At 47.8% G+C, this 16,757-nt stretch overlaps 1 protein-coding gene across 2 annotated transcripts; it reads right to left on the reverse strand.

Annotated features, from left to right (window-relative positions):
- Window positions 1-389: 389 nt before the first annotated feature.
- Window positions 390-10,542, reverse strand: LOC309586402 (L-threonine 3-dehydrogenase, mitochondrial-like). 2 transcript variants are annotated; one of them, XM_082303224.1, is made up of 9 exons: window positions 10,448-10,542; window positions 8,033-8,234; window positions 7,665-7,707; window positions 6,482-6,552; window positions 5,792-5,941; window positions 5,299-5,471; window positions 4,240-4,330; window positions 3,530-3,799; window positions 390-3,325 (listed from the first exon to the last, which is right to left on the reverse strand). In XM_082303224.1, the coding sequence occupies exons 2-9, from the start codon at window positions 8,214-8,216 to the stop codon at window positions 3,186-3,188; spliced, it is 1,122 nt and encodes a 373-aa protein (XP_082159350.1). In that variant the 5' UTR covers window positions 8,217-8,234; window positions 10,448-10,542; the 3' UTR covers window positions 390-3,185. The 2 variants fall into 2 exon arrangements, with proteins under 2 accessions (XP_082159350.1, XP_082159349.1); XM_082303223.1 differs by lacking the exon at window positions 10,448-10,542 and adding an exon at window positions 9,529-10,424.
- Window positions 10,543-16,757: the final 6,215 nt, after the last annotated feature.

Raw genomic sequence — 16,757 nt, forward strand, 5'->3', positions numbered from 1 at the left:
GAAAGGCCTCGTTTCACCTGCAGGGAGAGTTTATCCATGGATTAAGGAGGCAGGGTGGGGCTGTGGGGAGTTAGGAGGAGCGTGCTCTTCTCACCCAAGCTTCTCCTGCTGACCCATCACAGGTTGTGCAACAGCTGGAGACAGGACCTGCTGAGACAGAGAAACAGGGACCCAACAAGGCCTCCCCACCCTCACAGGGAACAATTCCTTCCCAGTATCCCATCCATCCCTGCCCTCTGGCAGTTTGAAGCCATTCCCTGTGTCCTGTCCCTCCATCCTTTGTCCAAAGTCCCTCTCCAGCTCTCTTGGATCAATCAGTGCTGACCAGGACCCCCAGCCCTGACCAGGATCCCCCAGCACTGCTCCAATCAAGGATGACAAACCCAGGATCCATCTGCATAGGATTTTATTAAAGTAGGCATCACCCACAACTTAAAATAGTTGAAAAAATATTCTTAACAACTTTTTTTTTTTTTTTAATTTTTTTTTCCTGAATAGGTAATTTATCAGCCACAGCGCTCAAATGTCGTGAGGGAAGTCTCTGCCCAGAAGTCGAACTTTAAAATGGAAGCAAAAGGTAAATATTTTGTACCACATCAAGTTGATTTAATACAGAAAAAAAATCATGACATCATTACAGGAGAAGTTAATGTGAAAGACATGGGGGGAAAAAAATATACAGATCATTGGTCAGATTGCAAATGAGAATTTCAAACAGGACTGAGACCTCACAGACACATTTAATGACATTGCCTGATTGTCACCAGTTTCCTCCAGACCACTCTCTATTGGAACATGGTTTATTTCAGATTTAAAAATAATTAAGTTGCTTAAATGGCTGCTCCTAAATGAAGCCAGCCAACAGCATGGCAGGAAAACCAAAATTGTGTTCAAAATGCCACAGGTTTGAATTTCACCTTTTGCTGTGACACCCGTTCCAAGGCTTGTGTGTAATTCTGCCACCAAGGACAGTGTTTTCCAGAAAAAAGAACATTCCTGCTCCTCACTCTCGTTGAGTCCAACTAAACCAGAGCTGGGAATGAGGGAGAGGGGGTCAGACCCCAGGGCTTTGAGTGATGGAAGGAAATGGGAGTGAGACCCATCAACAACTCTTTATTTTACACTTCCTGAGGGTGGAACAGAGGCACTGAGGAGTGGAAAAGACACTGCAGCTCCTTTCCAGCCCTTCCTCTGCTGGCTCCAGGTCCCTGGGAGATAATCCAGTCTGGATCCATCCTTTTGGGCAGGGCAGAGGACAAAGCCCAGCCAGTCTCTCCTCGCAGGGCGTGAAGGGAGGGCCGACTTCGCTGGCCCATTGGGCCAAAAATTGCACTTGAGCTACATGAGAGTTACAACAGTGGCCAAAGTTTAACAACTTGTCTTTTCAGTAACGTAAACAATATAAAAATGTTTCAGCAACAGCCACGACCCTTGAGCTTAAATACCTGGGAAATTCCTACTTTGCCCACAGATGAAACGATAAAATACATACAAAACCAAGAGATACAAGTGTAACAAATGTTTCAAATAACTGAGTTTCACCACAGAATCTTCATTGGAAGGTTACTTTTGTGAGGAAACATATTCCCTGCAGGAGGACTCCTGCCCAAAGAGACGAAAATCTGATCATGGCAGGGTTACAGAGAACGCAACAGACTCACAACCACCAAAGCACCATCACAGAAAACAGAACAAACAAGTTGTAGGCAAAAAAAAAAAAAAAAAAAAAACCCAACAAAAATACTTGAATGTGTTTACCTACACACACTACTGGAGTATACAAGACAAAAAAAAAATTAAAAAAAAAAAAAAAAATGGGGAGCTTCCTGTAGGGAATTTCCAGTCATTTTGAAAATGAAAGATATTTTTTCTTTGAAAAAAAAAATAAACTCCAAAGCTCCCAGAGGCTGTTTCTCAGCTAGAGTAGCTGACAGCTCAGACTCACATCCATGGAAACTGGTATTTTACCTACAGTGACTTTCCTGTCTCTCCACTTTGTCATTTCCTGAAGTCTCCTAAGTAGCTTTTGAACTGACATCTCTTCCTCTCACGCATCTACTAAAACTCCCTTGTTCATCCCAGAATCTCCTGTGCATGAAACTCAACAAGCAGAACAGCCCTTAGCTGTAGCTAGAAGATGGTTTCAGCTTCTGGATCCCTCTCTGAAGAATAAAAGGGTATGAGTTATACACAAACAGCATCTACAAACACAGTGCACGTGGCAAAATGGGGCAAACAGGAAAGATTTCCAAGGCTGACCTGACTCTACCGTAAGGCTCCATCCTCAGCCCACCTTTAAAACTTGTTCCAGGCAATCTGTCACCGTGCAGGGACACCGAACAGCTGGGAGAAACAAAAGTACTGCTAAAAACCCCAGATGGGCTTGGCCCCCCTGAAATCCCACCCAGACTCACATCCATGGAACAGCTCTTCGGATTTCAGCTCTCCCTCCGAGGTTGCACTGAAGGCAGCAGCACTTGCAGAGAACAGGACAAAGCTTTGCTTGTAAACCCTGCTGTTTTTTAAAGCATCATGAGAATTCAAGTCCTATTCCACTTCACATTTATAAGCAGCATCATAAGAATGCTACTCTGTATGCCCTATGTATAGAAAAGTGTATGCTGAGACAGCACTAAGAGAGATATAAATAGGAGCTATTGACCAAAGTTTGATTTCAAACTGGAATTGCAACGATTCCCTGCAATTTGGAAACATGAAACAGCTCTTCTGATGCCTCTTTTGTAAGCCAAGAGTATAAGGGATCTCATCTTCCTACAACCTGACATCCTCCACCAGGAAAATGCAAAACCTACTGCTAACTTTTTGGGATACGCCTGAAATGCCAGGTTGGACAATGCCATCCCACACTGTTTGCCAAGGAAGAGGCAGGAATGATTGGAGAGCCATCAGCCAGGAGTAAGTGCTTTCTTTTTTTGTGTGGTTTTTTTTCCCTAAGTGTGAAAGTTCGAGAATTCTGTGTTTGTCAGCAATGCTGTGTTTGGGGACAGCACCCAGTGATGCTGTTTATCTAAAGGACATTCCAGCTACAGGACGTTTCTGCCCAACTCTGTCGCTACTTACGAAAATTAGTAACTGACATGCTCTAAGACTCAGAAAATTAGAAACTAAAATTCAGCCATTTCTTCCTGGTCCTCTGTGGAAATCTGGAAACATCTGAAAGCATTTCAGTTAGCTTGGGCAATCCTGGAGTCAGAGCCAAGGTAGCTAAACATCGTGGTCACCAGCTCGGGGAGGTCATAATCATGTTTCCAACCCCAATCCCTGCGGGCGTTGCTGTCGTCAAAGTTCATGGGCCAGCTGTCAGCTGCAGGGAAAAAAAAGAAAAAGAACCAAGAAAGGTGAGGTTTAGGAAAAATCTCTCTGAACTTTGATATGTTTCATCACTACTAAAGCTGAACCATAGGGCTTGAACTGCACAGGAGCAATTTGTAAGTGCCTAAAAGGAAAAGAGACTTTATTTTGCCCTTGATGATGTTTTTTCTTACCTGCTGCCAGGGAAGATACTAACCTATGGCCTGCCTGACTTGATCCACGTTGTAGGTCACCTGGAGCTCAGGGACGTACTTCTGTACCTCCTGGGCCAGTTCCTCAGGAGTGAAGCTCATGGCACTGATGTTGTAGGTCCTCATGGTCAGGGATTCTGCAGGGGCATCCATGACCTCCAGCGTGGCCTTCAGGCAGTCGTCGATGTACATCATGGGCAGCCGGGTGTCTGGCCTCAGGTAACACTTGAACTTGCCAGTCTTTATGGCATCGTGGAAAATCTTGACAGCATAATCTGGGGGAGAGAATAATGGATGTGTATCATGTGTGTTGTGCCCTTCATGACAGTCAACAAACTTCAGACCAACTCCAAAGTCTCCTGAAGTCTACAGTGTGGTGATATTCATCATAAAATCACAGAGGGGTTTGGGTTGGAAGGGAGCTTAAAGACCATCCAGTTTCAATTCCCTGCCATGGGAAGGGATGCCACCCACCATCCCAGGTTGCTCCAAGCCCCTCAGCCTGGTCTTGGACACTTCCAGGGATCCAGAAGCAGCCACAGCTTCTCTGGGCACCCTGGGCAAGGGCCTCCCCACTCTCACAGGGAACAATTCCTTCCCAATATCCCATCTAACCCTGCCCTCTGGCAGTGGGAAGCCATTCCCCCTTGTCCTGGCACTCCACATCCTCATGAAAAGTCCTCCCCAGCCCTCCTGTCACACACCAGTCACTCACCAGTTGTTCCCCCCCCAGGCTGGGAGTCAGCAGAGATAATCCCAGGATACCTGAGGCAGCGGAAGTCCAGGCCATAGCGGTAGTGGTAGTACTGGGGAGGGAGGGGAGAAACACAGAGTTACACACCAAGAGTTGGTCACACACACACTGATTTCACAGGAAAAATCTGCCACAGGATGACCCTTCAGCTGTCCCAGGACAGGGATGAAAGAAAAGGAATCACTGAGCAATCCCCATTCCCTGCCTGGCAGCTGATCTCCCTGCTTGCCCTTTTCTAGCTCACACCCACATCAGCAAATATGGATGTTTGCCATGGATTGGTTACTCAAACAGCTCTAACTGCTGCTCAGAAACTGCACATTCCCAAGTTTGTGAGACTTCCTAGGGTAATACAGTCCTCAGACCTACGTGAGGAAACCGTATAAAAATATCAGCTTTAAAAATGTTGTTTATAAATAACTAGAAAGCCACAAGAGAAGTTGAGCATGTGCAGGCTCACCTGGCTTTGGCTTTAAAGTCTTTTTTTGGAGAGGAAGAGCAAGAGTCATCACTGTGTACCTGCTGTCACAAGGCGTTGTGCACTGTCCTTTCTGCAGTGCCATTCACGTTGGCAGGCAAGGCAGAGAGGCCAAAGCCATAAAAAACAGGGAAAGAAATGACACTGAAGGCAGCTGTTTGCCACCTTCCCATGCTTTGTGCTTTTCCCAACAAAACTCAAAAGATATTTGACCTTCAGAGCTGCCTCAGAATATTGCTGAGTACTAAAGTCTGAAGGAAGGAAAAATGGGGAAAAGAATGATCCACTGGAGGAATCTTACAAAAACAATGAACTTCCAATCACGGAATCATGGAATGGCTTGAGTTGGAAGAGACCTTAAAGAACATTCCAACCCCTGCCAAGGGCAGGGACACCTTCCACTATCCTAGGTTGCTCCAAACCCTGTCCAACCTGGCCTTGGACACTTCCAGGGATGGAACAGCCACAGCTTCTCTGGACAACCTGTGCCAGTGAAATTCTACCAGAACTTTTAGGACATGAATAAAATAAAAAATTCTCACTTCTCCCATGAGCTCAGCGTGGACCTTGGAGACTCCATAGATTGTCCTTGGTCTCTGAATGCAGAGATCAGGAGTTGGATCTCGAGGAGAGGTGGGTCCAAAGGCTCCAATAGTGCTTGGAACAAAGAGCCTCAAATTATGCTCAGCTGCAATATCCAGAACATTGTGTAAACCTGGGAAAAAAAAACCAACAGGATTTACCAGAATATTTCTCAAGCCATTGTGGGAATTATAAAGTATCCTGAGCTGGAAGGGACCAATCAGGATCATCCAGTCCAGCTCCTGGCCCAGCACAGACACCCCAACAATCCCACCCTGTGCATCCCTGAGAGCGTTGTCCAAATGCTCCTGGAGCTCTGGCAGCCTTGGGGCTGTGCCCATTCCCTGGGGAGCTGCTCCAGCGCCCCAGCACCCTCTGGGGAAGAACCTTTCCCTGATATCCAACCCAAACCTCCCTTCACACATCTTTAAGCTCCCAAAACCCAGCACATACCAGTGATATTGACAGCTCTGGCCAAGGGCACGTTGGCCTCTCCCACGGCGCTGAGCAGGGCGCTGTAGTGGAACAGCCACGTGATCCGGTTGTTCACCACGATCTCCCGCAGGTTCTTGTAGTCCAAGATATCCGCAAAGATAAAAGGACCTGGAGGAGAAGGAAGCAGTGGGAAATTGGCTGTCAGGAATGGATGGAAGGAAAGGTTCTGCATGAAGCTCAGGCTGCTGTTTCTACCACCTAAACACATCACTAAACAGCAACGGTGAGGAAAAATTTTAGCAAGTTTCCAGTGAAAATCAAAGAATCTTAAATCCTACTCCATATCCATCTCATATTAAAATTCCCTGAGCAGGTAAAAACAAAGCACAAGTTTCTTTTCCAGCTTCCTCCCTCCAAAAGAATAAAAGCACCTCTTTTGACAGCAGGAGCACAACGTGCCTCAAGTAGCTACTCAGGTCAGCAAAGTGGCGAAGCAGCAGTGAAAAAATGCAAAGAGAAATCTTTAGGAAAAGGGAATAATAGAAGAAACCAACATCTTGGCAAGATTTCACAGCAGGGAGGCATTATGCAGAAGGTTTGAACAGCAGCTTGTCAGTGTAATCCACTTATCACTTTGATAATTAGTTTAGGAACATCAGAGGTAAAGCCAAGACTTTTTTTTCTCCGTGTGCTTCCCCAGTCACTTACCACTGTAAAAAACATTATCTGCAGGCTTTCTAATGTCAGACAAGATCACATTGTTCTTTCCAAAGCGTTTCCTGTGTAAAAATACCCACATGAAACAGTGAGTCCACAGCTTTTTGAGATAACCCATCAGTTGCTATTTTGTTTTGCAGGAGCGATAGCGGAGGAACAATAATTTCCACAATAAAATCAGTTATTGCACTAAACAAAACAAACCCCAACAATCCTTTAAATGCCAAAGCATAAAATACTTCTAGTAGCAGTCAAGGTCTGCATAAGGATGGAGAAATTTTTCACAAAGTGAAAACATGTTAGGAAAAGAGACTTTCCTACCCTTGGCTTACTGAAAATTCTACCCAGGGATTTACTCCCCTGCAGACAACAAAAAGCCACTGGGCTCATTGTAACTGCAGCTACTTTTATATCAACAAAGCAAATAAAAGAGAGAAATTGTGACCTTGTGCTAATCAACACAAGGCTGTTGGGGAGAGAAAGTCTGGGGGCACTGGAGCACAGTCTGGCCTCCCATCATTTGAATCATTTTAAAATATATCATAGAGATGGTAGAAAATATTCAAACTGCAACAGTGTTGAGTGCAGTGAGTCTGCTCACTTTTGGTCTTGGTCCAAACCCCCTCCAGCAAAGACTGTGAGCAAATGATACCCTGGAGCTGAGCTGGATATGGACAAGGACACGGATCAGGGAGAGCTCTTGGAGCATTTCACACTTCTTGAGAAGATATCATAAAAAAAGAAGGTAACTGTGCTTGAGGAGGGGGAAGAGGAGAAGGAAAAAGAAGGAAAACTCTGAGGGTTCAGACTCTGAATACTCCCATTTAACTGGAAGCAAACAACTCAGCACACAGTCCCTTGGACAAAATCCTGCTATTTTGGGAATCGTGACCAGTGGACACGCAGGAAGGACGTCAGGAACCCACAGCAAGCACAGGAGGGACAAATAAAATGATGGTGAAAATTTAATTATAGAATCATTAAGAATCATAGAAAAGACCTTTAAGATCATCAAGTCCAACCATTAAAGTAATTTACAAAGACAAGAGGCAAAAACAGCATCTGAAAAATTGGATTTCTTTTATAAACAGCTTTCCAGACAACTATTGCTCTCATCAGTGATGGCTAAAGCTGGAATTTCTCACTCACAGCAAGCCAGGGAATGGTGACCTACCTCAGCAGCTTTGCAAGTCCCACCCCAAGCTGACCAAGACCACCTAAGAGACAAAAATCAGAGGAAAAGGGGGGTCACAATATAGAATTCCATTATTATCTGTACCACAACAGGAATTAGTATGATTTTCTCAGCGAGCCAGGAAGCTTTTACATTTTTTTCTCAAGGAACTGGTTTTAGAAGAGTTCTGGAATGAAAACAGGAAAGTTCACATGGGACCCTGATCTCACTGCCCGATGGGAAAGATCATCCCAATTCCAGGATATTTTGGGCAGTTCTGCTGCCAGAATTGTGCTCTTTGGGGAGGGAGAAGAGCAGTGGGGGGCTCAGCTGAGAAGCAGGCACCCAGCTGGGACAGGAATGCTGACCTGTGATGAGCACCCGGGGATGATCCGACTCGGAGAACGTCACCGAGTGGAAGCTGGCGTCGGAGGCCACCTGGCGTGGGGACACCCCGATGGCCCGGACGGGCACGAGAGAAACGCCACAGCCACAGCCAGAGCTCTGCAGCAGCTGGCTGGCAGCTCTGCTCAGGTTCCTGACGATTGGCATCTTCCCCCTTCAGATGTGCTTCGAGGAGAGAGACAGAAAAGATGAGTCACGAGCGATTCAACCCCGTTAAATGGTTTTTTAAATGCTCCCCCACGAAACTTTGCAGGAATCCAGAGGAATTTGATGCCATCCGAGGGCTGGGGGATTGTGCCAAGCAAGGGCTGCAAGCAGCCTGGGATGTAACATGAGCAGAGATAATGTATTCCCTGGGGTGAGCTCAGGAAAATACCCACAGCCCAGGAAAATGGACAGAGAGAAAACTGTAAAGCTCGAGTTGAAACCGCTTTTAAAAAAATCCCTCAAAACTGTGATTCTAAGCATAAATACAGAATAAAACAAAGGTGCTGTGATGCCACGTTTGGAGTGAAAGTTTTGCAGGCTGCTGTGAATAAGCAAAACTCCTCAGGATTGCATCAGCAAGAGCAGCTGAGCCAACAGGGGCAGCAGGAAATCTCCCAGAGAAAAGGGAGATTTACTCCAACTGAACACTCAGGATGGACAGAAAGCAAACAGAGGAGTGGCAGGGTTTAGCCAGGCCTCAGGAAAATGTCCTAATTATTTCGCAAAACTATAAGTTACTCTGTGCTGCATTCAAGTTTGGATTCCTTCTCTCCAAATTTTTCATACCAGGGAAGGAAATGCAAAGTACCCCAAATAAATCACACCTGCAGCCACAACTGGTCATTTCCGTGGTGCAAATTTACTTCTCTCAATTATAATTCTCAAGGCTGAATCATTTATTTTTTTGTTATTCCCTCTGAGCACCTTTTAACTCTTTCCCAAGGATGTAGAATACGTAAATTCCCAGCTGAAAGCGTATTTCAAACTTGCCTGATGAGATTACCCTGTCAAATCCTTTCCTGGGGCATATATTCTAAAAAGGAGAGTCAGGTAGAAGGAAACTCAGCACAAGAAATTGCTGCAGATGAATTCCAGTTACAGAGAAAAGCAAACAAGTGATCAATGGGGGTCTTACTTTCACCTCTCAGCTCACCTGGCTGAGAATTTTCTTGAGGGAGTTTTTCTACTTAAATACAGATTTGCTAAACTACTTATTGTCTAATAAGACAGCCCCATAAAAAGTGCATTATTAAAAAATTACATTTAAACTGGTCAAAAAGACTCAGTCTCAGATTCCTAGAGAGGTGATGGGAGTCTCCATCCCTGGAAATATTCAAATTCCATCTGGACACAGACCCAGGCACCCAGCTCTCGTGATAATCCCTTCCTATTTCAGCAAGGAAAAATAAAATGTTCCTGCATCGAGAGAGGCTCACTGGTCTGTGTGACAAAAAATTTCCACTCCAAGTACCTGAAAAGGCATTTTGAGCTCTGCAAAGCACAAACAAAAGCTGGCTGTGACTCAGTTTGGTTTTCCAATGACTGGACTGGTATTTTGAAATGCACCTAGAGTGAAACCACAAAGGCTTAAGCTGAGAATTTACTCACAGGTCTGACTCAGAACAGTAAATGCATTTTATAGCAGGCACTGAAACAGCCAGGCAGCAGAACTGCTGCAAAACCCTCCACTGATGACATTTATTTCTATTTCAAATACAAAGGGGGAAAAAGCCAGGCATGACTGGCTACTAAAGTTGCCATAAATGCACAGATACATAAAGAAATCAATATTATGCCTTAAAAACACTTCCCCAAATAGCTGAAGTCAGCCCCAACACAGCAATTAACTTCCAAAAGCAACTCAGAGAGAGAAGCCCACTCTGCTAGATCCAAGTTTCCCAACAGATCCAAGCTTCCCATCTTAAATAACTTCCAGGAGTTATTAACAGCTCTGAACACACAAAAAAAATTAATTTATCTGGTGTAAAGTAACTAAGATTTTTTTTTTTTAGGCTTCCCTTTTTACTATTCCGAAGAGGAATACTTCTGTTCTGTTGGGAATTGAGGAGAAAAAAATTATCTATATAATATATAGATATAATTTATAGTGGAAGATGTCCTTGCCCATGAAACAGGACGAGCTTTAAGGTCCCTTCCAACCCAAACCATTCCATAATTCCATGATATATTTTCAAACCCCTCTCCCATATCCCCTTCTGAATAGTTTCTCAGTCCCTGATTTTATTTCTCAACTCAAACTGATATTAGTAAGTGTCAGCAAAATGAGGAAGTTATTTCCCCCACCCCACAAATTTCAATCAATAACCAACGTTAATTTCAAGGATTAGGCAATGGAATTGCTGCTGGGATTTTCCCTCTCCTGTACTCACCTGTCCCTCAGCTGCTGATAAGGCAGAAGCAGAGCGGAGAAGGCAATTTATAGGACACTGCCTCTTTGGAAAGCCAATCAAAACCTGGCAAAGAGTAGGAGTTGTCCCACACCTTAGGGAAAAAAAAAAGGAACAAAAAAAACAAACCCGTGCGTGTGAGAGCAGCAGCAGCCAGGGATATCACTGTTCCCTCCTGCTTGATTTTGAAATGCCTGGAAGTTTGGGAGAGGCAGGGAAAGGGCTCTGAAAGTGCACAAGCAGTTCCTCCAAGTCCCAGAACCAGCCAGCCTCGGGTCATGGCTGAAGGACAGAGTTTAAACTAATTAGTGGCGGTGCAAAGGATTAGTAGAAAGCAAACACGTGTTCCAATGTACAGCAATAATCTGCCTGGGACAGCAGGAAATTTTGGGGGTTTTTAAGAAGATTAAAGCACAGGGAGAGAGAAAAGAGGGAATAAAGAAAAAAAAAAAAAAGAAACATTAATAAAATGACATTTAGTGAGTGAACTGCCAGCTGCTGGTCCTCTGCGAGGTTTCCAAGGTGTTATATAAGCAGCAACACCTGTTGCTCACATTAAAGTCAAAAATGTTGATGGAAACCAGCAGTTCTTGTAAATTAGTTATTAATAGAATGTCAAGGTGATAAGAAAGATAAGAAAGTCATGGGCTTGGTCTGGAAAGTCCCACTGCAAGCTTCAAAGAAAATGGGAGAGAGGGAGGAGAGAGAGGACAAAGCAAATCCCAGAGTTCCCACAGGATTTCTGGGGGCTGCACAGCTGCTGGGATGCCATGGGATGCCCCTCCATGGAGCTAAACCAAAGAATCCAGAACTTTCCTCTTTCAGAGAAAATTAAGGGACTCTGCAAGGCACAGGATCTCGCAGATTCCCAACCACATCCTCGGGTCCACACCAACGCCCTGAGTTCCAAGTTCTCAACTCCCATTTGGCTCCAAACCCCACAGTTTCTGCTTCAGACCTGGAGATCTGCTTATGCATTGGGAACCTCCTCTAATGTTCCCAACTGTATCAAGAGCTTGAGGAGAAAGACAGCACCTTCCTTGGGCATCCAGAAGATGAAGCACAAGTCACTCTGGCCATGGGAAAGCCTCTCTGGTGCCCAAGTGCTGCCACGTGGAAACTCCATCAGATCCCTGCATTTGGGAGCACTCAAGCTGCAACAACGAAGGGATACTCTCAGCTCAACCCCAATGACTGCTGCCTGGATAGCTGGACAGCCCAAATCCATTGCACATTCCCTGCTGGCAACTCCTCTGGTTCCGAGAGCTCCCCAAGCTGGGACGCTGCGTCCCTGCTGGTGTCCCCTGGCAGATGGGATGTGCCAGGGTGTCCAGGCTGGAGCTATTCTCTCTGGCAAGCAGCTGTTGGCCAAGCTTGGCTGAAATAACCTTGACACACACGCATGGCTCCTGTCCCAGGGGTGACGCACGGCCGGGGATGACACGGAGCCCTTGCGGAGCCCGCCAAGGGGAGACATCAGCCCGAGCCATGAGGGACCCGCTGGTGAACCTGACCTCAGCCGCCAAAAATAAACAAAAAAAAAAAAAATTATGCAGCTGCCAAACGGCATGACGCTCCCGGAGCGGGTAAGGAAGACTGGTCCAGAAAGACAAATGTATCCTGGGCAGAGCAGGCAGCAGGGGAGGGGGGGGATTCTGCCCCACTCAGGTGAGACCCCACCTGCAGAGCTGTCTCCAGATGTGGGATCCAACAGCAGAAGGACGTGGAGCTGCTGGAGCAAATCCAGAGGAGGCCACGGAGATGCTCCAAAGGCTGGAGCCCCTCTGCTCTGGAGCCACACTGGGGGAGCTGGGGGTGTTCACCTGGAGAAGAAAAGGCTCCAGGGAGACCTCAGAGCCTCCTCCAGTGCCTAAAGGGGCTCCAGGAGAGCTGGAGAGGGACTTAGGACAAGGCATGGAGGGACATGACAAGGGGGAATGGTTTTAAACGGAAAGAAAGTAGGTTTAGACGAAATATTTAAGAAGAAGTTCTTCCCTGTGAGGGACGTGAGGACGTGGCACAGGTTGCCCAGAGAAGCTGTGGCTGCCCCTGGATTCCTGGAAGCGTCCAAGGCCAGGTTGGACAGGGTTTGGAGCAACCTGGTCTAATGGGAGATGTCCCTGCCCATGGCAAAGGATGGAGCTGGATGATCTTTGAGGTCCGCTCCAATCCAAACCATTCTGGGATTCCCTGGCTCTACACCCGGCACAGCCTCCGCTGATGAAGCCCAGCGGTCGGTGCGGGTGATGCGCACGAACAAAACCCGCCCGCCCGCAGCGAGTCTGCGGTGAGGCACAGAAGCGCCACGAGCACCGAACCGCCGCCCCGGTCCCGGCGCTTCCGCCAAGCGTCCCCAAACGAGGGGACCGCGCAGTGCTGGCGGAAGCCGCCCCTCCCCCGCCTCATTCATACGGTCGCGCCGGGAACGAGGCGGCCCCGCGATCCCAAATCCCCCCAACCCAGCCCTCCAAAGCCCCAAAGCCCCAAAGCCCCGCGGCCCCCGAGCCCCCGGCCCCGCGCTCACCCCGCTCCCGCCGCGCTCCCGCCGCCGCCGCCGCCCCGTCCCGTCCCGTCCCGTCCCTGGGGCCTGACGTCAGCGGCGGCCGGGCAGGGGATTGGGCGGTGACGTCACACGGGCGTGATGTCACGCGCCGTGAGGGGCGGTGGTCCCGGGCGGGGGCGGTGGCCCCTGAGGCGCTGAGGGCGGGCGGTGCCCGGCACGGGGGACAGCGCGACTTGGAGCACTGGAAGGGACCTTAAAGCTCATCCCATCCCACCCCCTGCCATGGGCAGGGACGCCTTCCAGTAGCCCAGGTTGCTTCAAGCCCCGTCCAGCCTTTGGACACTGCCAGGGATGGGGCAGCTACAGCTTTCTCTGGGCAACCTGTGCCAGGGCCTCCCCACCCTCAGAGCCAAGAATTCCTTCCTGATATTTCATCTAACCCTGCCGTGTGGCAGTGGGAAGCCATTCTCCCTCTTCCTGCCACTCCATGCTCTTGTCCCAAGTCCCTCTCCAGCTCTCCTGTTGGTCAGCACTCACCAGCCGAGCTGTGGTGCAACAACACAGCGCTGGTCACAGAATCCCAGAATCCCAGGATGGGTCAGGTTGGAAGGGACCACGGTGGCTCCTCTGGTGCCACCTCCCTGCTCCAGCAGGGCCATCCCAGAGCACAGGGCTGTGTCCAGACAGGTCTGGAATATCCCCCATGAGGGAGACTCCCCACCCTCTCTGGACAATCTGTTCAGGGCTCGGTCTCTGCACAGGAAGGTTCTTCCTCATGTCCAGTGGAACTTCCTGGGATCAGTCCCTGCCCGTTCCTCTGGTGCCATTGCTGGGCCCTGGAGCAGAGCCCGGGCCCTGCTCTGAGCCCTCCCTGCACACAGGGACACCCAGGGCTGAGGGTCCCTCTCAGCATCTCCTCTGAGGCTGAGCAGCCCCAGCTCCCTCAGCCTTCCCTGGGCACGGAGGTGCTCCAGGCCCTTCATCATCTTCACGTCTCTCCTAGGCTGTACCACCTGCCTCTCGACTGCCCAGACATCAGAGAGGGCTGTAGTACCCAAATGGTCTTTCAGTTGCTAAAAATCACCTCTGCGTTTCAAACTTCCTCTGCTGCCTTTGCATCCTTCCAGTGGCTCTTCTACATGACCAGCTGCTAAAACTCACTCTCCCTTGCTTAGACTCTGGTTTTTAGCATTCCCAGTCTTACTGAGGTCACAGTGGCTGGGCAGGACCTGTTAGGTTTTGCACTGTTTCCTAAAAGTTCAATAGAAGGAGGTATTTCCCCCTTCCCCATCAGGGCCAGTGTCTTATGTATATTCCAAGTCCTAAATGGCTTCAGCTCAGCAGAATGAGCCACCTGCCTGATCTCAGGTGCAGAAACCAACATTTTTTCAGCCAAGAGGCTCTTTGTTGGGACAGGGACTGTAGGAATCATTGTGCTCTCTGCACAGCCCATTTGTGGCACTGTGCCTCAAAAACAGAGATATACCCTCCTATCAGCACCCACACTCGAACTCCTGGGCAACCTTTACCCTATCACAGGACAGAGCCTGGTGGCTGACTGTGTGCAGGAGATGGGTGTAGCTGTTCTGAGAAGAAAATTCATCCTATCAACACTTTTTTTTTTAAGAAGGAGGCCACGAAGAGAATGAAGTTGGTGGAGCTCCATGTCCACAGCAAGGATCCCACTGGGGTGAGGCTGACACCCAGATCCTGCTGGAGTCTACAGGGGAAAACTAAAATTGCCTTAGAAAGGGAAAATTCTCTTGATGTCAGGTATATTGAACTGGGATAGGATGGCACTTTCCATTGGGTACCTTTCTTTTTATGCTGTTTGGGGACACAACCGGTAAACTCTCTAGAGGACAAGAGCGCTGGAATGAGAACACTCTTCTTGAATGAAGAGAAGCTGAATGTCTGGTGGGTTATAAACCCAGGTTCAGCATTTTGGGATCTCAGCCACAGGAATGTATCCTGTGAGGTGACAAACTCTCTGAAGAAAATGCAGTCCTACATTTTACCATGTCCTCCAGAGCTATTTCTGCTGAGGTTTTGGAGCTGTGCTTCTTGCTTGCAAAGTCTACCTTTTCATTTTTCCTTTCTGGGGAATTATTCTTCATATGAAGCCCCTGCAGCTCTGACAGGTAGCCTGACAGGAAAGCTGTGTCTGCCCCTGGATCCCTGGAAGTGTCCAAGGCCAGGCTGGACAGGGCTTGGAGCAACCTGGGATAGTGGAAGGTGTCCCTGCCCACGGCACAGGGTTGGAACGGGATGAGCTTTAATGTCCCTTCCATCCCAAAACTGTATGGAGGCAGCAACGACAAAGTTGCAAATTTCCTGACCAAGAATCCCTCTCAAGAGGGGCCTTACTTGGCCCAAGCTGCAGAAATCCAGAAACACATCACGGTTTGGGTGCAGTCCAGGCACTGCCCCATTTCTTAGACATCCAGTAAAGCTGCATGGAGCAGGAAGTTCTTAAGGGAGCTCTTAATGAGCAACCAGGAGGGATTAGAGAGCCTGGAGCAGTTTGTGCAAAGTATTTGGAGTTAAATCTGATCCCACATCACACTTTCTAAATCTCCAAGCAGCGTCCTGGTGTGGTGGGGTTTTGCAGCCTCAGAAGCAGGGCTCGATAGTGGGAATCCCACTCCTAAATCAAGGACAGACCCATAGAATCTTGGAATTATTAGAGTTGGAAGGGACCTTAAAGTCCATCCAGGTTCTCCTGCTGTTTCTGGCTGAGGGAGTAGGTGACTTCTGACAGCCCACAGGGGAGGCTGGGGAGGGTGTGGAGCAGTGGGTTGTCCTCTGAAGGACAAAGTGACAAACTGCTGGCAAGCAGAGTTCCATGTTTGATGGCCCGTTGATTTGATGGACCACAGCAACTTTTCAGACAGAAGCTGATTGAGTCCTCCTTTACCTAAACTGATCCTGACCAGTCTTCTCATTCCCAGCAGCATTTGTACAAAGAGCTTCCAGATCCTTCTCCTCTGGATTCCTTCTGCTGAGCTGTACCTCCAGCAAACAACATTATTACTTTTTTTTTCCCCTTTATTCCAAACACATCTGTCTTTCACAACCACAAGCATTAACTCCCTGAGCGATCTTGAAGAACAAAGGCTTTGAGATAAGATTATCTTGCCACAGAGGTGTTTATAAGCCTTTTTTTTTTCCCCCCTCCTGCTTATGAATTCCACCCCTTGGCAGGCAGGTTGGGATTGTTATGTAACAGCTTAGCTACATGTAATTAGAGGGCACAAAATTATAGATGGAGCAGGCATATTATCCAGTGTGGATGGCACAAGCTTACCTGAGTTTCTAAAGCACACGGGTGAGTTTGTGGAGGAGAAAAACATTAATGATGAGTGACTAAATATCCTGGATGTGCAGCGACAGTGTCTGGTTCAGAAAGTCCTTCAGCTGTAGATCCCACAGCCTGTGAGAGCACTGTGGGGGAAAAGCTGCTGCTGGAAACAAAGGAGCAGGATTAGGAGGATCTTGGCTTGATTTGCTGGGGTTGCTTTTATGTTCTGAGTTGGGTTCTCTGAGTGATGAACAATTCCTAGCTCAGCACAGCAAGGAGCAGAGGAGGAGCTCAGAGAGCTCAGCAAATGAACCATTCTCTATAAAAATGCTGCTTTTCAAGGCCATTTATTGTAAGAGAGCATTGAGCCATGAGGGAGCCAAGTGCGGTGATATTTGTGAAGCACGGGTCATTTCTGTTTGCTGGACCCACTTGATTGTTATTCACACAATGGAGTCATTTTTATGTGGTGTCGAGCTTATCAGCCT

This window comes from Coloeus monedula (genome assembly GCF_965178545.1).
Source record: "Coloeus monedula genome assembly, chromosome: 2".
Lineage (NCBI taxonomy): Eukaryota > Metazoa > Chordata > Aves > Passeriformes > Corvidae > Coloeus > Coloeus monedula.